The sequence below is a fragment of the Hermetia illucens genome, chromosome 3, assembly GCF_905115235.1.
Source record: "Hermetia illucens chromosome 3, iHerIll2.2.curated.20191125, whole genome shotgun sequence".
NCBI lineage: Eukaryota > Metazoa > Arthropoda > Insecta > Diptera > Stratiomyidae > Hermetia > Hermetia illucens.
Genome location: NC_051851.1, coordinates 104,617,409 through 104,641,532, shown reverse-complemented (window position 1 = coordinate 104,641,532; position 24,124 = coordinate 104,617,409). Strand labels below are relative to the sequence as shown.

The window sequence follows — 24,124 nt, the reverse complement described above, 5'->3', positions numbered from 1 at the left end:
AATAATACATTCCTATAATTTTTAGTATTTGGCAGAAAAGCCCTCCTCAAGTTCATCCTAGAAGCACGAAATTGCGCAAAAATGTGCAGCATGGAGCATGATCCTACCAAATTTGGTGAAAATTGCACTATTACTAACAAAGTTATATTAGGTTAAAGCTGTCGCTTCTGCGCAAATTCAAGACTTTGAATGTCAATATTACTAGATAGTAGCAATGTTCACATAATATATACATATATTACCTGCAACATACTTATGGGACAAATGCACACACGAATCTCTTTATAAAAGAAATACACAAAACCTTTCAAGTGTCTAGCTTCCGGTTTGCCAACTTGTTTGTATCCGTTGTAGGTTAAATTCTTCGCATTTGCTAATAATATTCAACTCGGAGTGTGAAGTGTATGAAGTTGACTATTATCAATACTGGGCTTTCGATCAAATGATTTATTTAAATCGCTTTCTAAAAACTAGAGGGCAATTGTATTTTTAACTATGTTACACGGAGCTTCCATGCACTCGTCGCTTCTCACATTTTCTTCTTTTTCTTCAGCCTTTGTCCCGTTCACAAATGGGGTCGGCTTGTCGTGATCGGTGTCGCCATTTAGTTTTATCGAATGCCTGATCTGGGTACATTCTCGAGTCTTTGAAATCTCCATCCACCGCTGTTTCGGCCTGCCTTTTGGTCGTTTAAAATCGACTTCGATGTTCAGACTAATCTTGGCAAGTGAATTCCATACCATCGAAGACGCCTCTCTCGCAATTTTTCCAGGATCGATGTGCAACCCCATAACGATCGCAGATATCCTCATTTCAGATGTGATCAAAATGTGTTACGCCACTAGTCCACCGCAACATCTTCAGCAACATTGTCTTTTATAGTCAGCCAACACTCACAACCATAGAGGGCGATAGGACGGACGACATTGCGGTAAATTCTAGATTTGAGACGTTCGTTGATACATACGTCGATCACAAAAAACACCAGTTGTGGAACGCCACTTCATCCAGGTCGCATTAATGTTTGAAACCATTTCATTCTGCAGTTCTTCGTTGGCTGATAGCATTGACCCAAGTTATTTAATTCGCTCAATTCAGGTTAAGCCGCTGACAGCACTGAGCAATTTAAATATCTGGAGTGAATGCTATCAGCCAATGGAGAACTGCGGTATGCTCCTCACAAACGCAAAACCTTTTATACCTGAACCGTCAAGCTTACGGTTTTCCGACTTGTTTGAAAATTACTCAGGGCAACTAAGTACATTTCGCGCACTGCAGTTTTGTTAGGGTCAGGCATAACATTTCAAAATAAAATTCTATGGTAAACTCTTGTCTCTTGTGTTAATAATAGTAGGACTTCCAACAAAGTCCCAGTATGATGCTTCCTATTAGAAGTTAAATTACCACATCTAGTATTAACTTAAGGAGTCAATCCTAATTGTCGCGCAAAAAATAGGTAATTTTCCCAATTTTTTTTAAGAAAACTACGAAACTTTTTGAGCGATCATCATCATTATCATTTTAAATTGCATACATTGAACAACTTTCAGTAATTTTTTATTGAGAAATTCTACACAAAATGACCGTAAAAAGATGTGTTTTTAATTTAGTGTTTTGCGGTGGCCAAAATTGTGGGAAACTAGTCCATCTGAACCTAAAAATGTAGATGGACTTAATTAGATTAACAGTAAGAACTAGTTTTTGTTCTTCGGGTCGTTGACAGTGTGTCTTCAGATCGTTTGTGGTACGGTATACAATATCTCCATATATCGTAATACATATCACATAGGTACACACGTGACTAAATTCTATTAGACTGCAACAATAGTAGTTTTGTTCTTTTTTCTTGTGCAGTATCATATTTTCCATAAATATGTTAATTTGCCTTTGTATAGATTTTATTTGTTACAAACGTTCAATGTCGGTTATTGGTTCTTAGGCTTATTGTGAACTTGACCCTGTAAATTAGTATTTAAACCTGATATGTGAAATAAAGGGCATAGTTGTTCATTATTCAGCAACTCTTGAAGTTTCATTCAACATTTCGATATTTTAGTTCAAGTGCCTAAATATGAATTCAGAGTTACAAGTGCTTTGGTTAAAATACCTAAACGTTGAAATTAATAATACAGGGTGTTCTGATTCAAGTGCTTGAACACATCGTAACAATTTTTTATCTAACATTTTGGTGACCCCACAAACGCAGTCAAACTGCTACTGGAAAGGAGATCCAGAAAATTATAAATAACTATAAAAACGATTCTTCAGAAAGGAAACAGTCCAGAGCATTTTACGACAATTATAAGCGCCTTTTGGATGAGGCCTAGACGAAATTTCAGGCAACGGACAATGAGATTCGATCATTAGAAACTGTGCCAGTTGACCGCGAATATTTCACAAAAGATTATTAGAACCAAATGATGGTCTTGACAGAACAATATCTAGAGATATTTGCAGAGCTAATTTCGACATTCGATAAAGAAGATTATTAGAACACCAATCTTGCCACAGTAAACCAATTATGGAGTAAAGTCGAAGATCTGAATTACTCCATTTGGGAGTAATGCGAGAACCCCGAGGCAGCAAAAAAACATTGAACTTGAAGGTTTGGTGAACAGTCATCGCATTGCGTTAGCATCGAAGCAACCGAATCAGATTTCTAGCATTTTATCACCAGTGAGTGCGTCAGCACTCTCTGCCTCTACTGGCGAGGCAAATTAGTCAGGCATTTGTCATTAGCTGCCACAGTCTGGAAAATAATGCAGGACAGGTATAACAGCAAGAGATAAATATCGCCAGTCCTGATTCAAAAAATAATACGGCAATCGAATCTACCGGTTAATAGTACATTAGCTACAGTAGTAAAAAATTTCCATGACGCAACGTGCGAAAATTTGTTAGCACTTGAAAACTCAGACTCACTACTTCTACAATTAATATTGAAAAAATTGGATCGCCGGAACTATATTCTCTATGAACAGTCGCCAACGAATACAAAGGAAATCCAAACAATCGAATCATTTTTGAAGTTTTTGGAGAATCGTTTTCAGTCCCGCAAATCAATCGGTCACCAAATCCACAATCCAAATATCAATCATCAGTGACATTGACAGTCTGAAATCATCTGAAACGTCAAGGATATGTTTTACTAGGCACAGCCGAAATCAAGGTTATTGCAAATAATGGACAGACAGTGGAGTGTACAGCAATTCAGGACTCTGGATCGCAGGTCAACTTTGTGACCGAAAGGCTTGTGAAGAAATTGGAGATTCCACCATCTTCACCCGGTTTAAAGCCTTCATATTGCCTTCATATTCATATCGTACCATTAGCTGGCCCCGATTTCAATCACCCCCAGAAGGTTATAGCAAATAATGGACAGACAGTGGAGTGTACAGCAATTCAGGACTCTGGATCGCAGGTCAACTTTGTGACCGAAAGGCTTGTGAAGAAATTGGAGATTCCACCATCTTCACCCGGTTTAAAGCCTTCATATTGCCTTCATATTCATATCGTACCATTAGCTGGCCCCGATTTCAATCACCCCCAGAAAATCGATATAATACGAGAAGCAGAGTTCTACCACCTGCGGGTCAAATCAGCCTAGCCAACAAGTTACCAACTCTTCAAAACACTGTCTTGAAAAAATAACCCATGCAACGTGTAGAGTTTTTAGTGATGATGAGGAAGAGCTCATTGAATGTTTTTGGAAACTTGACGAAGTTGATCATACTCAACCCACGTTAAGAGTTGCGGAAAAACGTTGCGAAGCTCATTTCGCTCAACATACCAAAAGAAGTAGTGAAGGTTGATTTATAGTGAGATTACGGTTTCATGATAACGCACTCACTGTGGATAACTCAAGACACTCAACAGGTTTCTAGCACCTGAAAGACGTTTGTCCAAAAATATTTTGCTGGGGTCACAGTGTGTCGAATTCATGAAAAATGACGAAACGTTGGGCCATATGTTAATAATTGATCCCACTACTGTATACTGAAACCGGATAGTAGTACTACTAAACTCCTTGTAATATTTGACGTCTCGGCAAACATCACTTAATGACATTATGTGCAATGGACCAACCGTTCAAAGTGAATTGTTCACAATTCTCCTTTGTTTCCGAATACCAAAATTTGTGTTCACTGCTGATATACAACAAATGTAGCCAGAGGACAGAATATACTAACTCATCATTTGGAGAGATGATTCCAGCCAGCCATTAAAGTATTACCAACTGAATTCCGTAACATACGGTATAAGAGCTGCACTTGCGCGCTTCTAAATTCTTAGAGCAACTAGCTAAGCAGAAGGCTGCAAAATCTCCAGGAGGTACTTCGGGGGAACTATTATGTAGACGCCTGCTTGACTGAATCGGACTCCATACTAACGCTTATGGATATACAAGGCCAATTTTCCACGATACTAGAATCTACTTAACAGTTTTCCAGCCGAATCAGGAAGTAAACCTTGATCTTGACAATCAAACTTCCAAATCAGTCAAGGCTCTAGATTTCACGTGGATACCAATGACTGAACAATTTTGTGTTAAGAAAAATTTGAGTATCGCTGGAACAATACCAAAAAGGGCCGCCAATTCGGACTTCGCACCAATATTTGATCCTCTCGGGATTGTTATCAAAGCAAAAATATTTGTCCAGCAATTATGACAACTAAAAATATCGTGGGACGAGCCACATTCCGATGAATTATAAACAACTTGTACTACATTTTGAAATAATTCGAAGAGAATAAAGGATGTTTACATATTCACATATTTCACATATTTTTGAGCGAGAGAAATCAAAAATGATGCAAATCCATTCCTTCGCTGATGTCTCCGCAAGGGCATACGGAACACCATTTTACTATCACTCCACAAAGCCTAATTGGAAGGTCACTGTTAGATTACTTTGTGCAAAATCTTGAGTAGCTCTACTTAAAAAACGAACAGTGTCACGTTTAGAATTATGTGCTGCAGTATTAAGTGTGCAACTAACAATTAAAAGTGGCTTAAATTACGAAGACAAACCAACGTGTTTCTGGACTGATAGTGAGATAGTTTTGTCCTAGATCAACTCCGCTTCATCGTCTTTTCGAACCTTTGTTGCCAACAGAGTAGCAAAAATTCGGAAATTATCACTTACCGAGCAATGGACGCATGTAATTGTATCCGAAGGGCTGGCTCCAAGGAATTTAGCATCACGCAGCTTGTGGTTCTTTGGACCACTTTTTTTCCTTATTTACTTTGCCAAGCGCGGAAAGGTCAGTAAGGCCATACGCGTGCATTTCCGTGCAAGAAAAATGGTTTAAAGTACCACAAGCTGCTTAATGCTAAATTTCTTGGCGCATCTCTGTTTCCAACTGCGGTGACAGCAACAAGGGATGTACTATGTATTCTTCCACCGCGGGTATCAGTTAAGACGTCGACTAACGGCGATTGTATTTTTTGTTGACTGGAAGTCATCAGAATCTTCTGGGTGGACGGTGACATAAGTAAGTGGAACACTTTCGACACCTTATGCCTCCTCCTCATCGCCCTTGACTTAAGTTAAGTTTTTCATGATGCGATATTCTAGTTGATCAAATTTCTCTTTTGTCGCAACGTGACTCTACTTCATAATGTTAATCGTCGCATCGAGCACTGATGTTTGGTTGAGCAATTCCACCAGATCAGCTTCATTATCCTTTACCTGATCTATTATTCTGGACATTTGTTCGGCATATTCAGACTCCAATACTCCAAACAATGAATGGGCGATATTGCACACTAAGTTTATTGGATTTTAACAGCCAAATAGGTACAACCCAGGTCCCCTTCGCATGTATGGGGAGCCCTTTTCTGACTCAACACACAATGGCGTCACTCCCTGCATATAAAGGGTCACGCAGACCACATGTTCTCATCAAATTTCGTGATAGTCGGTTCAGCCGTTTCCGAGTAAATCGGGTGTGACAGACAGACAGACGAACAGACGGACGGAAAAATATTGAACCGATTTTAAGAAGGGTTTGTTTCACATAAAACCTTAAAAGGGGCGGAGAGAAAGAGATTTATCATAAATGGATAAATGAATATTTCACTCAAATGTCAATTATTCTCGTTAATTATAACGGCAGCATCTTATTTACATGGCTGAAGATACAGTAAATTTGCACGAAATTGACTACTATAACTTTCAAGCGATGACGGCTTTACGGTTTCTTACCAGGGCAGAAGCAAATCGTTAGACGCTGCTTCACCTCTGTCCTGGGAGCAGCGTGACATTAGCGGCTCGCAGATGTTAAATGCTCGTTCATATAATTAGTAGAACACGACATGACTACGAATTATATTGAGCGCAAATCCGCCTTATTGACCAGAGCTGGCCGGAGCTGAAAATATTTTGAGAATGATGGGATCCTAAGTCCGCATCAACTTAATGCTGGACCGGACTAAATGGGGAGCAACTTACTGCCTCTTTCCTGGTCCACGGACCCTTCGCTTAGGGCTTGCACCCAAACTTCACAGAGGTCTGCATTATCTAGAACCAGACCGCCGTGCTATCGCTCATAGATTTCATCGTTTCAGAAGCTATGGAATGGTCCATCCTCATTGAGGATGCCAAAAATTCTTCTCAAGATTGTCCTCCAGAACGCGACCAAAAGTTCGCCATTTTTTGTTTGCTAAGAATCCAGGTTAGGATGGACTTCAAGAGGATGGTGTCTATTGCACTATCATCTGCAACACGGGTCACTTTTTCCAGGGCCAGGTTAAAGAGGTCGCACGATAGAGAATTCCCTTATCTTAGACCGTTGTTGATGTTGAATGATCTCCAGAGTGAACCTACTGCTTTTATCTAGCCTCGCACATTGGTCAGGGTCAGCTTAGTCAGAGTTATCTCATGTACAGCTTTAACCTAGCTACGTTATTATAGGCAGTCCTGAAGACGACAAAAGTATTTTTCTCTCTTCTGATGGCCATATTCCAACAGCTTTTCCATCGTTTGCCTTTGAGAGAAAATCTGATCTGTTGCTGATTTGCCTGAAGTGAAGCCTCTTTGGTATGGGCCAATGGTGGTCTGGGCGTATACGGCTATGCGTCCTAGCAAGATAACGGAGATCTTATAGATACACCTCTATAATTGCTGCACAGCGTGATATCCCCTTGTTATGTGTGGGATAGATAATGCCTTTTTGCCAGGCAGGATGAGTATCGAGGTGTGTAAACCTTCGTCCTGCTGACTTGTTGGTAAAACTTGCTTGTTGCTCCCTGTATTTTTCGAGTTTACAGGCCTGTTCGTTCTCCCAGGCTTCCTTTTTCCGTCTGTCGAGTTGCTTCTCTGTGTTCTCGCGTTCTTTGAGAATGCAACATTACTCAGTATGCAGCATCCTTCAGTTCCGTTACTAGCTAACATTCATCGTCGAACTAACCATTCCGTTTTTGCGACTGGGGCCAAGTAAGGTGGTTGTCCGGAACATTTGTTAATGCTTCAGTCCGTACAATTCATCGGCTAAAAAATCATAAGTCGCCAGGAGCCGATGGAATTAGAGCCGAATTGGTTAAATATGGAGGCGACCAGTTACATCAAGCGGTTCATCAACTTGTGCTCAAGGTATGGGACAGCGAATCAATGCCTGACGATTGGCAACGAGGCATAATCTGTCTCATACATAAAAAGGGAGATATCACACAGTGCAGCAATTATAGAGGTATCACGTTGCTGAGTACCATCTATAAGATATTCTCCACTATCTTGCTAGGCCGGATAGCCCCATACGCCCAGAACATCATTGGCCCATACCAAAGAGGCTTCACTCCAGGTAAATCGGAGACAGATCAGATTTTCTCTCTGCGGCAGGCGATGGAAAAACTGTTGGAATATGGACAACAGTTGCACCATCTGTTCATCGACTTTAAAGCCGCCTATGATAGCATAGCCAGGGTAAAACTGTACACGGCCATGAGAGAATTCGGTATCCCGACGAAATTAATAAGACTGACTAGGCTGACCCTGACCAATGTGCGAGGCCAGATAAAAGCAGCAGGATCACTCTCAAGACCATTCGACATCAACAACGGTCTACGACAAGGGGATGCGCTATCATGCGTCCTCTTTAACCTGCCCTCGAGAAAGTGATCCGTTATGCTGAGGTGAATGCAAGAGGTAGGATCCTCTCCAAGTCCACCCAACTACTGGCCTATGCTGACGATGTCGACATCATGGGAGAACCAGCCGAGACGTGCAAACAGCCTTCATCCAGATCGAGCAGGCGGCGCGAGATCTTGGGCTGCACATCAATGAAGGCAAGACAAAATATATGGTGGCAACGTCAGCACCGAAGACGAATCAACCAAAACCATCAAACCGCACTGGTCAAACACAAACACGAAGAAGAATAAGGATAGGAGAATACAACTTTGAGACCGTTGACAATTTCTCCTATCTAGGGTTGAAAATCACAACCGATAACAACTACGATGATGAAATCCGCGCACGGTTGTTGTCAGCCAACAGAGCCTATTTCAGCTTACAAAGACTGTTCCGCTCGAAACGTCTCACCATAGGGTCAAAGCTCTTACTGTACAAGACTATGATCTTGCCAGTCCTCATGTATTCCTCGGAAACCTGGGTTCTTAACAAGAAAAATTGCGAACTCTTGGCCGCGTTCGAGAGAAGAATCCTCCGAAGAATTTTTGGCCCCCTACATGAGGATGGACGATTCCATAGCCTACACAATGACGAAATCTATGAGCGATACCATGACCGTCCGGTTGTGGATAAAATCCGGCTCAATAGGTTACGGGGGCGGGTCACTTAATCCGTATGGATGAAGATGATCCCACCCGGAAAGTCTATAAGGGCAATATCTATGGTAGAAAAAGAAGACGAGGCAGACCCTGCCTAAGATGGAGCGATGGCGTGGGCCAGGACGGCAGACAGCTTTTAGGGATATCGAATTGGTGGACCTCGGCGCAAAACCAGGATGTCTGGAGTTCCTTATCAAGGCAGGTCTAGACCGGATACCGGTTGTTGCGCCGTTGATGATGATGTTCGGAATGGACATCTTTTGAAGCTTAGATTGCACATAAGTATCTTATACAAAACCTTAAAAAGGGGCGGGGAGAAGTAGATAATTCGCGCGAAATTGCTATGTTTGAACTGCTATAACTTTGGCGTTAATGGCCAGATTTCCATGAAATTTGGCACGCGTTTACAAAATATTGTCCTCTATGCTGGTGCGATTTTGGATGAATTTAAGGTAGTAGTCTGGTAACTTATGCCTATTTTCATGACTTTTTTGGAGGGTGGTTTTTTATAGGAAAATGAAAATGAATTATCTTGAATATTTAGAGTGTTTTTATTTACATATTGAAAATATAAAAAAAAATTTATTTGAAAAAATTTAATAGTTTATAACTATTATTATTGTCACTCGAAGTTGGAACCTCAAAAAAAATGCACATGGGTGGCCCGGGTGATTTTGGCTCTTGATGTCATCTGAAATCAAATATTCTTGATTATTCTTAATCTATAGACATCTCATTCTGGTCGGATCTACCGAAGTTAAATTTCAAGCGTAAATCACAAAATGGCGGACTTTGAAAGAAAAGTCCTTTTATTTTAGCAAAGAAAGGGTTGTAAAATAAAAAGTTAGGGATGGAAAAAATTCTCTTTAGTACCGACGAGAACTATACGTGTGTAGAACAGCCTGTTAAAATTTGAAAGCAATCGGTTCAGTAGAAAAAAAGTTAGGACCCGGGCCGACCAGAAAAACAATGTTTTGATAAAAACGCGTTTAAAGTTCAACAACAAATTGAAAAAATGTTATAAATATTTGCTTCTAGTAGATTTTTATAAGTTTTGGAGTCCCCATCACCAATATATTTTTTATATTTTACACCGAGCTCTTCAACGGATCGTCGAAACATTTCAATAACTCCGTCAACCTCCATCTTACCAGAACTTCCTTCGTGATTCGCCGTACACTCAGTCTGATGATCCTCGTACCATTCTAAATATTCATCTTTATTTTCTTTACCCACCCACTTTTCACAAGCTTTACAAACTTTAGATTTAACGATAACGTCTATAACTTTATTAGAGTACTTTCCGATTAAAGAAACGATACCTAGTAGTGACGTAAAGCCACGTTTTGCCCATGAACCATCACCCGAAACTGTTATTTCATCTGCAATATTTCCTTCTTGCTCATTTGCTTTTTTTTCTTCTTGTGCTGCTTTACGAAATAAAACTTTAGCAACACTTTTAACAGCAATATGTATTGTATCAAGGATACTGTAGTATCCGCTCTTACTTAACCCTGGTCCCAATTCCATCATGGCACAAAAAATGTTTATACTCGATAAACCAACACCGAGTAGTCGCATAACAAAAGTAAGACGTCTGTTGACCTCAAACGCATTCCTCACTTTTGGGCAAGAATTAATAGTAGTGAATTCATTGCACTTACACTTTATACACAAGTTAAATCCCAATCCAACTTGAGATTTTTTTAGAAATTTTATATCACTCTTGCAAGCTTTACAAATCAGAACACTTTCTAAAGCACTGAATACTAAAGTAAAACTTAAAAGAGCGTAAGTTGAGCTCTCATCAATGGCTACTTCAATATCTTCTTCATTTTTTAATTTTTCAGCAGACTTGCTCACACATGTTACATCTTTTTCAGCAGTGTATCTATTACCGTGAAATTTTCGCTTGATGCCTGGATCTCCAGGACTTTTCGTACCACGTTTTTTTCCTTTCCTATCCATCTTAGATGCTTACGTGTCAACGCACGATCAAATACTAACGAGTACTGTGAATTTTGAGTTGAATATACTTTAAAGTAAAGATATATTATATAAATATATATATATATATATATATATATATATATATATAATAGAATAACAGAGTCAACCCAGGTATAAAAATGCGCGCAAACAAAAGAAGGATCCAAGCGGTTGCAGCTGTGGGTCAACTTGAAAGGTTGGACTCCGAGGCGCTCTAGGAAACTCGTTATAACTCCCGAAATATTTCGAATTTCTGTCTGAAAATTTCACAGTATATTCTCAAGACATGGCACTTTCAAATTAAGCAAAAAAAAAATTTTCGATTTTTTGAACTCAAGTTACCAGACTACCACCTTAAGGGGTTTTTTCGGTAAATTTCTAAAAGATGTTAATATAATATGGGACATATTTTAAGGCCTAGATTTCTTCTAAGCGCACCCTCTTGAATTTTTTATGATTTTTGGGTTGGGTAGTTTCTGAAAAGGAGTCCTGTTGCACTTTAAATGTGCACATGTTGACTCCTTACTCGCGCAGTTTGCAATTCACGTCAAAACTAATATCAGTTTCGGAACCGAGACCTTTTTGTAAATCCTCCCTTTGCATGTATGGAGAGCCCCCCTTCAAATTTACATCACTACCTGTACGCGTGGGATTTCATAGTTCCTATCTGACCTCCAAATTTCGTTCGGATCGCTTTAGCCGTTTTGGAGAAAAGTGCGTGTGACAGACATTCTGACAGTGAATCGAGTTTAATAAGGTTTTGTTTTACACAACCTTAAAAACGAATAGAAAAATAAACAAGTCGGGAAACCGGAAGCTGGACGCTTCAGGTACGAAAGGTTTTGTGTATTTCTTAGTACGTAGCACGTAATATATCCATATATTATGTGAGAGTATCCACTTTCGGGTGATATTGACATTCATAGTCTTCAATTTTCAAAGAAGCAACAAATTTGAGGTATTATAACTTTGTTAGTAATAATGCGATTTCCACCAAACTTGGTAAGATCATGCTCTATATTATAGCCTATATCACTGCAAAATTTAATGGTACTAGGATGAACTTAAGGGGGGTTTCTAACCAATTACAAAAAATTGTAGTAATATACTATTATTAACTTTATTTAAACAGATATCGACATGGAAGGTATTTCGGAGCCCAGGCACCATATAGTGGCAGCCTCCTGATTTTTTTCAGATTTTTCGGTTTGGTAGTTTCTGAGAATGGCCCCCTTAAAGAAGTGATCACTTTCAACCCCCCGCGCTCCCCACCCTTCCAACGAATGTCAAAACTAAGATCCGCTTTGAAAAGTACTAATCGAGACCTTTAATTTGATACCCCACATGACTATATTTGATGAAAAAAAATTTTGCACCCCCCTTTTGCATGTATGGGGACCCCCCTTAAATTCGACGTAAAAGGATGTAATTCACTGTATGCGTGAGTGTTCACAGTTCCCACCTTTCTACCAAATTTGGTGTCAATCGCTATAACCGTCTCCGAGAAAAATGCGTGTGACGGACAGACAGACAGACAGACAGACAGATGAAAAAAAATTTTACACCCCCTTTTGCATGTATGGGGACCCCCCCTTAAATTCAACGTAAAAGGATGTAACTCACTGTATGTGTGAGCGTTCACAGTTCCCACCTTTCTACCAAATTTGGTGCCAATCGCTATGACCGTCTCCGAGAAAAATGCGTGTGACGGACAGACAGACAGACAGACAGACAGACAGACAGACAGACGGACAGACAGACAGACAGACAGACAGACAGACAGACAGACAGACGGTAAACCGATTTTAATAAGGTTTTGTGTTTACACAAAACCTTAAAAAAACAAAGTCCCTATGAACTTGAAATAGTATGATTAGTAGGAGCTCAAATATTAATCAGTAGTGTTTAGGTTGAATCGTTTTAATTACACATGTAAAACACTGATAGACAGACATATTCAAACAACCATATGAAGATAATGCGAAAAGTCAAGGGTAGCTGGTCATCTGAATCTGTTTGTTTTCAAAATATATCACTACGATTATGTCATTCGCAGTGTGGCAACACGATTTGCATGCTACATATGTATATATAAGAAAGTTGGCAGATTTGTTTAAAATCATTTTTCTTTCCTATTGGATTTTACTTCGTTTACTCCGTAAATTCGTCAAACGTATTCGTATACGTAAAGACGGCTTACTCGTTTGATTAAACAAGTTTAGGATGCTAGTGTACGTATGCATACATTCATAAGTCTTGACCTTGTCCCAATTAAGTTTAATGGAATCTTTAATTGCAATGATTTTTTTTGTTTTCATTACGTACATACATATATTGTATCTGTATGCATATTAAATATTAATCATACAACTGAGTCTGAGTTACTGATCTTAGCGAGTCAGTACTTCTGATTTGAGGGTGGTAAACAAAGACAATTTTCCTATTGACAATTCATACAAAGAATTAATTTATTGCGAAAACAGTATTTAAAAGTAGGTTTGATACTCATTAACGAGCACTTCTTTGAGTCAATTTTGGCAGACTCTGCACTAACAGATTGGTTAAATTAGAAGTTCAACAAATTTTTCATCACTTTGAGTAACGCAACGAGCCATCAATTAATGTGACTCTTTTAATCAATGAGGTGGAAAGGCAGATCACATACGTTCGCTTATGGCCGCAAGTTGCGCTTAATCCAGCTCTCATAGCTGCTCACTCTTGTGTAAACCGCTGGCCACCCGTCTAATCCGCAACGATTACCAAACGAGATGATGCCTTCAATGATCCAATAATTTTTGACAATTTTCATAAGTGGGCCTCCTGAATCTCCATCGCATGTATCTCGGGTGTAAATTCCTCCTGCGCAAAGTTGAGAATCGATGATATTAACATTCTTGGTAGCGAACTTCCGACCACAGTCCGCTGGGTCCGAAACTGGTAAAGTTAATTTTTGTTTGATGGAACTTTGACTAGCTATTTGCGTGGGGAAAGAAAAAATCAGAATGGTATCATTATGTTACACAAATTGCATTCAATTGGTACTAAAAAATTTATTATACCTCGTAACGTTCTTCCCCAACCCGCCACAACAACGCTTGTGCCCGTTTGCGATCTTTGGAAATTCAGAACAGAGGGCAAGCAAACGGGAGTAATGAAGTCCGTGTAAAGTACATCCTGGTTAAGTCTGATTAATGCTATGTCATGATGGCGATTCGTGGCACTAGGATCGAAGCTTTCATGTGCGATGATCTCCTCATATCCAGTCTCTATAGGTGGATCTGCGCAATCTTTGTCAACACAGTCAATATCTTTCGTTATATCATATTCTCCTAGACGAATAGAGTATCTGAAATGTAAAAGTTAGTCAACCCACGTACATATAAGTAATTGGATAAATAAGGCTGAGGTTACTTACATCTGCCCCACTTCAGTTAAAATTTCGCCCTTGACACAGTGAGCTGCCGTGAGGACGTATCTTTGGTTGATCAGTGAACCACCACAACTCATGGACAGAGCACCACTAACTAGAATCGAAGCAGTTGTGAAGATTAGATATTGGTAATTGCTATCATCTTATTAGGTTTATTATTTCACAAATACAGATTGGAAGTCATGGTAACTTAGGCCAGTTCAGTTCCTACTAAATGCCCCAAGCAATCTAATTTTGGTTGTATTTTTTTGTTTTCAAAATTTATTTATTTACGCTACTAAATTAAAAAGGATTACAATTTAACGGCTTCAGCAAAGATATTTCATAAATGATTAAAAAAATCCAATTGAACCTATATATTTACTACTCTTAGTTCATGTATGCAATTGTGTTCAAGGTTCAATCCAGTGAGTTATTTATTTATTAATTTCCATCGAATTTCCCGCCATAGACGGTTGCAAGCTCTTTTGAGGGTGAAAAGAGAAACGAAAAGTCATTCGAGTGTGAATAACCTTGTAAAACCTTGGTGTCTCAGGGAGTACGTGGTGACCGGATTGTATTTATTTTTAAGACGGGAAGTCATCACCTAATGGTTATAACTTAATGGTCGCTTGCCTTCGCTTGCGTATCGCGTCTAAATCTTTCTACAGGGATGAAGAGCTTCGAGCCCCGAAGCTCAACGAGGTTGGCTTACAGGACCCGACTGGCTTCGGCAGTGGGAAAACTATCTTGCTGGTCGAACGGCAGACATCCTGAATACCTCGCAACGTTCGGAGCGAAGGGATGCCCTAAAATCGGGCTGGTTGCTGGGACTTGGAAGCGGAACTAGGAGCGTAGGGAATTAAAGGCTCTTATTACGCGTGTCGAACGAACGTAATGATTTTGCGACCAAATTCTGCATCATAAAAGAGCTTACATGTGGACAATAGTCTTCCGATGGTCCTGTGAGGGACGCTAATGGTCGATTCTTGAAGAGCCGAAAGTTAGAAGGGATATTTCACCACGGTTCTCAACCGTATAACCGCTGATAAAGTTTCACAATTTTGTGGATGAAATGGTTAGTCGACGTAACATGCGAATACCGACTTCTCCTCCAAGCAAAAGTTAAATCATATCGGATTTGAATGCACTCAAATGGAGTAAGGCCAGTGTGTTCGACGGCCTCCCTCGAAACGATTCATCGCAACTTTCGCTAGCTCTTCAAATCTGCTCCTTCTACTCATCTATAAATACTAGGAATTAGAGGTCTTTTCTAGTAAGAGGAAGAAAAGAGGTACCCGTCTTGAATGCGACAACTGAACTTACACTCTCAAGGTTTTGTGTGAAACAAAAGCTTAGTAATTTCAATGCAATGTCTGTCTGTGCGTCTGTCGGTCACATCCAATTTACTCAGAAACGGCTAAAGTTATTGTCAGAAAATTGAGTAAGAAAGTGTTGCTTGTAAGTCCCTTTACATGAAGTGTGTGGAATGATCTCATATTAAGTTTAAGGGGGATCTTCATACATATGAAAGGAAGGGGAGTATTTTTTTATAAAAATGTGATCGTGTATCAATGAATCAATCAATTAATGAAAGGGCTCAATAGACGTATTCTCACTAATGACCTAAATTATTTCTATGGAGCAATCTCACAAAACTCTCAAAGACCGCTTTTGGAAATAAACTGTGTTTGAAGTTATCAGCATTTTGAATTTCAACCAAAATCAAATAGACTGAAAACCCCCCGCCATGTTGTGTGACTTCAGTAGCCCGGAAACTGGCAGCTACTCATAAAAATATAAAACTGTCAAAATTACTTTCCCGCGTGAAATGTCAAGGTGGACGATGAAATATAGTTCCGTGCTTTGCCGCACAAATTAATTCATAAGACCCGGCAAAAAGCTTTTTTGGCTGTTCCCAAAGGAGATTTTCGGAAGAAGTGGATCGCCATCGTCCGACGGAATCCAGTTTCTTTAGAATCAGGTTTAAATTGTTAGCATCATTTCAATGTGACATTTATAAACTATAATTCAAATCTTAATTGATAATATACGATTGCGTTAGAATTTTGTGTCATTATTATTCAAATTCAAATCAAGTCACAAGAGAAGATATACCGGCGAATGTTCAACGTGCCGAAGTGCAAATCCATTTGCACTTCGTGGAGAGGAAAGGGGGCTAAGACTCAAAATTTAGGCACCATGAAATGTCACAGGTCTCGTTCCCAGCACTTATCCAACCGAAAAACCTGAAAATAATCATAAGTACGCATCTACATATACAAAATCAACTACTCAAAATACATCCATTTCTTAATCTGCTTAAATAAAGTTAATGATGCTTTCTATATTTTAGGAATTTATCATTCATTATAGATGTACGATATTTCCCGCAGAATGGGCATATTGGAGCGATGGGTTGAGTACTTTGATGAGCTACCGAACAACCAGAACATCGCCGAGTTGGAGGTCCCGCCAACTGAAGACGACGGACAAACACTGCCACCACCAAGTATAGGAGAAACAGTCCATGCAATTTATCGACTAAAAAATCATAAGTCGCCTGGGGCCGATGGAATTACAGCCGAATTGGTTAAATATGGAGGCGACCAGTTTCACCAACTGGTTCATCAACTTGTGCTCAAGGTATGGAACAACGAATCAATGCCTAACGACTGGCAAAGAGGCATTATCTGTCTCATACATAAAAAGGGAGATATCACACAGTGCAGCAATTATAGAGGTATCACATTGCTGAGTACCGTCTATAAGATATTCTCCACTATCTTGCTAGGCCGGATAGCGCCATACGCCCAGAACATCATTGCCCCATACCAAAGAAGCTCCACTCCAGGCAAATGAGCAACAGATCAGAATTTTTCTCTGCGACAAGCGATTGAAAAACTGCTGGAATATGGACAAAATATGCACCATCTATTCATCGACATTAAAGCCGCCCATGATAGCATAGCCAGGGTAAAACTGTACACGGCCATGAGAGAATTTGGTATCCCGACGAAATTGATAAGACTGACTAGGCTGACTCTGAATGTGCGAGGCCAGATAAAACAGCAGAATCACTCTCAAGACCATTCGACATCAACAACGGTCTAAGACAAGGGGATGCCCAATCGTCCGTCCCCTTTAACCTGGCCCTCGAGAAAGTGATCCGTGATGCTGAGGTAAATGCAAGAGGTACTATCCTCTTTAAGTCCACCCAACTACTGGCCCATGCTGACGATATCGACATCATGGGAAGAACGACCCGAGACGTTCAAACTGCCTTCATCCAGATCGAGCAGGCGGCAATCGGGGCGAGATCTTGGGCTGGACATCAATGAAGGCAAGACAAAGTATATGGTGGCAACGTCAGCACCAAAACCGAACCATCCAACAACATCAAATCGCACTGGTCAAACACAAACACGAAGAAGAATAAGGATAGGAGAATAAAACTTTGAGACCGTTGATAATTTCTCCTATCTAGGGTCGCAACCGATAGCAGCTACGATGAGAAAATCCGCGCACGGTTGTTGCCAGTCAAAAGAGCCTATTTCAGCTTACATAAACTGTTTCGCGCGAAACGTCTCACCATAGGGTCAAAGGTCTTATTGTACAAGGCAATGATCTTGCCAGTGCTCATGTATTCCTCGGAGAATTGAAATCATAATAATTGAAATGCTCCGAAAAATTTTTGGTCCCCTACATGAGGATGGACGATTCCGTAACCTACATAACGACGAAATCTATGAGCGATACCATGACCGTCCGGTTGTGGATAAAATCCGGTTCAATAGATTAGGGTGACGGATCACTTAATCCGTATGGATGAGGATGATCCAACCCGGAAAGTCTTTAAGGGCAATATCTATGTTAGAAAAAGAAGACGAGGCAGACCCTGCCTAAGATGGAGCGATGGCGTGGGCCAGGACGCCAGACAGCTTTTAGGGATATCGAATTGGTGGACCTCGGCGTAAAAGCGGGATTTTTGGAGTTCCTTATTAAGGCCTAGACCGAATACCGGTTGTTGCGCCGTTGATGATATTCGCCGCATGTATAAAGGATAATCCAGTGGAATCCAGTGGAAGATTCAAGGCAATCCTGCAACTACTAACAAAGTTACACTCGATTATACTTGCCTAATTTTGGGTGAATTTACTGCACAGAGCACATCATACATAGAATATGATATGTATGTATTCCAATATACATCAAAGCCAGAATAAATTGAACCGCCGAAAATAGAGTGAGCCCATATATATAAGAAGGTATACGAAGGTTGCATGGGAAGAATTCCTTTTGACCTTTTTGGCTTCTGTTTTTTGTTTGTATATCAGTTTTTGTTTCTCCTTACAATACAGGAAGCTTGCATGTATTGATTCGAATAAAAATACAGTAGCGGTAAAAAAAGCCAAAGGCAGTTTTTCGCAAATAGGTGGTTTTGAGGTATTCTTCGACAATACATATTATCTAAAGGATCTTTTTCAATTGGTTTTGCGTTTATTGGCGTAAAGAGGCAAGAGTAGCATCGTGATATGGTTACTTATAAAAACCCAAAACAAATTGAAAAGGAATAGATACACGTTATCAAACAACCGCCATCCAGGCGGGCTTAACGGATAATGGGTAATGTTTCTGTTTCTGCCGATACAATTCCTGCTTGGTCTTTTGCTTTTGTCTTTTTGTCCTGTTCAGAACCGGTGCTGGCTCGTCTTTATCAGTTGCACCATAGGTCATAGGTTTTATTTGGATGGAATAGAGGGGCTCTCAAATCATCACCTGATATATCAAACCATGTTTTTTTGGCTGGATTGTGGATGTACTCATTTCACATGTGATCATAGTGTGTTACTTCACCAATTCGATTCAAAATCTTTCTCTTCATTACCGCGAGGCGAAGATCACTATCCTTTATAATCGGTCAGAAGTCAGAACCATAGAGATGGACAACACTGCGATAAATTTTTGATTTATGGCATTGGCTTATGCGCCGATCACAAAATACGCTAGTTGTGAAACGCCACTTTACCCCAGTATCAGTACTACTGGGGTGGCGTGAAGTAATTTTATAACGCAGTTCACCATTACCAGACAGCTTTGATTCGTGATATTTAGATCCCTCATTTCTAGACAGGTCACTGCCTCTACAAGTTGGTGCTCAGAGGTGGCGGTACCAGGGGTATACTGGTACCATGAGAACCGGGATAGTCTCTGGACTCTCATACTTCGGGCGAACTCCCGTTGTATGTGAGTACAGCTCGGTTGTTTGTGGTTGGCCTCCTTAGTGGGAGTTTCATGGTGGTTGTGGTTGTGCTCAAGCGAGAAGAGACCTTCGGTACCTACGTAAAACACTTATGGGTTTAACCGCCCCTAAAAGTAATTATATGTCGTTCGACAAACCTACAGAAGCTTTCCTCCAGAAACTGCAAACAATGACACTAGAGAATCAAACTGCATAATATTATAGTCAGCAGCAACAACAATGTAGGCCGAGGCAATGAAGAATACAGGAACTCCGCCGATTGCATTAGAACATATTTGAGATTGTAAACCCTTTAAGCTATATTACAACGGCCGTTGGCGCGAAAATTCAATTAGATCCTTGAAGCATGTTAGAGCACTGCATTCAAAAATATGAAGGTAAGCTACAGGACCACGGTTACACGTAGGAGGTAATGTGGTTAGCATTGCACTTATCCTGATTTAACTTAAGTATTTATTCACAGCTGATCCGACTGGTAGTCAACATTCAATCACGATACAAAACCCTCTGCTACCAGTGAGATTTGAACTACAACTTTCCACTGCGACAGCTTAGCGTTCTAACTACTAGGCTCTCCGAACGTACAGACTTAAGGTCCAAACACAATTACGTTGCGTGCGAAACGTTGAGAGAGAAACTGCGGACCGCAGCCGTTTTCGGCTGTTACTTTTGAATGTAATTAATTTACATGAATTCGTACACAAAAAAAGAACAACACGTGCCTGGCAAAGCAAATGCTCAAACGCTTCTTTGTTTTCATAATTTTTCTGGGCAGATAACATTTTAATGAAAAATCCGTTTTCATACATAAACAGTATTTGGAAAATCAAAACTTTCAAATTTGTCTGGACGTCGCAAATTATTTTACAGCGTGCGATTTAAATAAATACATATTGGCCGACGCAGACAGTTGTCTACTGGATTCTCCATAGTAGAATCATCGCCCATTTGGCCAACTCATTAGTCCTGGGAAAAACTCAAGATTTCCCCGTTTACAACCTCGTCATTTCAGCGCAAGATTCGCTTTTACTACCAACCCCTAATGCCATATAAAATCCTGTAAAGTGGTGTACAGAGATTTTACGAAATTTGCTTCGAATCCTTCCAAATTAGATGATATCCATTTAATCAAGTATCGATTAGATGATATTTGTTTAATACCTGCAAAATATTAAAAGGCAATGAGGATCTTCATTTCGCCTTCTATATTTATTTGCAATTTGTTTAGCATGTTCTTGAAAAGTGGATAAGTCGACCATTCTACATATTTCTGTTGACGGCTGCTGTGAACGGTGCTTCGAAAGTGGGTGGCGCAGACAAATCAATAGCAAGATGCATTCGCTAATTGCATAAACGTGAAGATTATTTGCAATGCCGCGAATTTGTGCACGGAAAATCGACCTGGATGCACATTTTATGTTAATGAAATCATACAATTGATGCCGCCAATAGTGCACTTACCTCCGGCTTAAATTCAATTTTTATGAATCAAAGCTTCGGAAATAATCCAAATCCAAATTCCAAATAATCCTAATTGGCACTTGCAATTCAATGTAATTCATGTAAATTAATTACATTCAAAAGTAACAGCCGAAAACGAAAAGCGCCGCCATATTGCAAATGACGCAACAAACTCTCTCTCACGCATCGCGAAATTCCGATTTTCCGAACTTTTCTGCGTTTCTCATTGCGCATCGGACTTGTACATTGCCTCATACAAGTCCGTGTAATGAACTTCATTTGATAACTCTCTCACTGCAGACGCAGCCTTTACATAGATTATGGAAATGCATTTTGAAAGCCAGATTACATGGCGTCTCTTGATCAAAGGACGCATTCGAGAGAATAATTTTATCGGTTCCATTGACGAGACGGGTAATCAAGGGAAAGCAGTTAAAGAACACTGTGGCGTTGAGCTTTTGAATTCTAGTAAGCCCACAAGTGGTAGCAGAAGTGAATTCGGTGTTGGATTGATGTTGATAGTTGGCACCAGCAATGCTCTTTTGATCTCCGAATCAGATATTCTGATTCAAGTTAAGGACCGTACTAGGTCCAATGAAGGCAAAGGTGCTTAATAAAAAAGGAATAAAACAAACTATTATCAGGGCGCCATATGATGGTGCAGCACCGAAGTGAAAGCTTAGAGGAATTCAACGTTCAAAGGGGAATCCCCCAGGGTTATATCTTGTCAGCCATTATTTCTTTATGTCGTCGACGACGTTCTTCATTCTACTTTGTCCGGAGGACATCTTCTCTCAAACAGCTTGACCAGGCTGATTTCATCTGCTTGTTCTATCACTGGCAGTGGCATGGCGTCTTTCTAAGAAAAGAAACATTGACTGCCTTACATAATTAAGAATACATTGACAGAAGTATAACAGATGCAGCTCCTGTAGAAATCGTAATACGCCTCTAAACGTTGCTTCTCGACAGCAGTTTGACAGAGGAAAAGCAGAACAGTAGCAAACAAGTCGAGAAACCGAAAGCTGGGCGATTCAGGTATGAAAGGTTTTGTTTGCTTTTTCTGTGAGTATATTTGAATGTAGAACTATCCCATTTGTACGTAGCTCATTATGTATATGTATTACGCACGACTACCCACTTTAGTGTGATATTGATATTTAGTTGCAGTAGATTTACACGGTAATAGTATGATTTTGATCAAACTTGGGGATAATATGCTTCATATTATATTTGATACCACTGCCAATATAACTCTAGGATAAACTAACTGGGTTTTACTCAATTTCCCCAAAAATATAGTAATATACTATTATTAACTTAATCTGGACCGATATCAATATGGAGAGTATTTTGAGGCCTGGTCGCCATATAGAAGCAGCTTCGTGATTTTTTCAGATTTTTCGGTTGAGTAGTATCCGAGAATGGGTCCGTTAAAGAAATTATCACTTTCGACCGCTCCCACTCCCCGCCTTTCTAACAAATCTCAAAACTAAGACCGGCTTCGAAAAGTACTAATCGATACTTTTCGTTTGATATGCCACATGACTATATTCGGTGAACAAAATTTTTACACCCAGTCCATCGAAAAATTAATTTCGTTGTCCAACGTTCATCGCAATTTCATTAATTGCATGGAGCCAATCGGATGATGCAATAAAATTGATTGCTGGTGAATCGTGCTTAGGTCTCCAATTTAGAATATTATGCCGCATTTACACCCTTGCTACTTGCCGCAAACTACAAACCTTCAACAAATATTTACCTAGATTTTATGTGTCAACATCGCCATCGGGTGCAAGTGCGTTACACTAGCCACAGCCATGCAGCCAAGTTTTTAAGCAAGTTGTTGGTTGGCGCAGGCTGGATGTCGACAATTTCCCTGCAAGCAGCAACTTAATTGCAGGCTCCTTGCACGTATGTCGCTAGTATTAAATCGGTTCAACACGTTTGCCGCTTGCCGCAAACCAGGGGGAATCAAAGGCAGGTACATTTAGGATTAATGACGATTGGCCTTAACGGAGTCAGTGAGCGAATGATGCTTCAGCTTGGTGGAAGTGCGCGCACATATACATTTTTTTCGAAAATTTTTGGTTGATCTGGGCCACTTACTCATTGTTTTTTAACCCCGCACAGTAAAAATATGTTCGATGCGCTGGCAAACTTATATATACCGAGTCAAATACCTTGTCCAATGGAAGGTGAAGGGTTTCATTTGTGAGTGACTGATGATCTGTTATCGAAACCTTTTGGATTGCATTCGGTTATTAGTAAGAAAGAAATTGGTGATAAATTTTATTAAATTAAATATTATTAAATGCCAGTATTAAATATTAAAGCGGAAAGAAGTCTGCGGTTCATGATTTTCCTAGCACCATGTATGAAGTTCTGGATTGATTCAACGAATGCGAAACGTAAAAAGCTCCAGTTGCAGCGAGTAGTATCAGACCCACTAACAGAGAATCCCGGATATATAAAAGAATCTGGGATATTTCGTTAAGCCGGGGCGTATATTAGCTCCTCCGTCCTTTCTCCAAATACAAGAGGCTTTTATATTTATTAAAAGTTCCATTCCATGCCTAGGATTTTACTACTTCGATAATAATAAACTATATTCGAAATAAATTAAGTCGATTCAATTTGCCAGACCATTAGATTCAGGGTAGGGTTGCGATTCTAAAATAATGGATATTAATAACCCGTTTTCTTCTTTCTTATCTTTCTTCAGCCTTTGTCCCGTTCACAAGCGGGGTCGGCTAATCGTGATCGGTGTCGCCATTTGGCTTTATCGAATGCCTGATCTGGGTACAATCTCGACGCTTTTAAATCGCCATCCACCGTATCACGTCACCGCTGTTTCGGCCTACCTTTTGGTCGTTTACCATCGACTTCGATGTTCAGACTAATCTTGCCAAGTGAATTCTCGTTAGTGCGAATTGCCTCTCTCGCAATTTTTCCATAATCAGTGCAACCCCATTACGATCGCGGATATCCTAATTTCAGATGTGATCAAAACGTGTCACGCCACTAGTCCAACGCAACATCTTCATCTCCATTACCGTGAGATGCCGTTCATTGTCTTTTATAGTCAGCCAACACTCAGAACCATAGAGGGCGACAGGACGGACGACATTGCGGTAAATTTTAGATTTGAGACGTTCGTTGATACGTCGATCACAAAGAACACCAGTTGTAGAACGCACTTCATCCA

General features: G+C 40.0%; 1 protein-coding gene across 1 annotated transcript in view; it reads right to left on the bottom strand.

Annotated features, from left to right (window-relative positions):
- Positions 1 to 13,215: 13,215 nt before the first annotated feature.
- Positions 13,216 to 24,124, bottom strand: part of LOC119650836 (serine protease 7-like) — a 34,931-nt gene continuing 24,022 nt past the window's right edge. The window contains exons 3-5 of the mRNA XM_038053977.1: positions 14,196 to 14,304; positions 13,840 to 14,126; positions 13,216 to 13,753 (exon numbers count right to left, since the gene is read on the bottom strand). Of these exons, the coding sequence (XP_037909905.1) occupies positions 13,452 to 13,753; positions 13,840 to 14,126; positions 14,196 to 14,304 (698 nt within the window). The 3' untranslated portion in view covers positions 13,216 to 13,451. The remainder of the gene's footprint in view (positions 13,754 to 13,839; positions 14,127 to 14,195; positions 14,305 to 24,124) is intronic.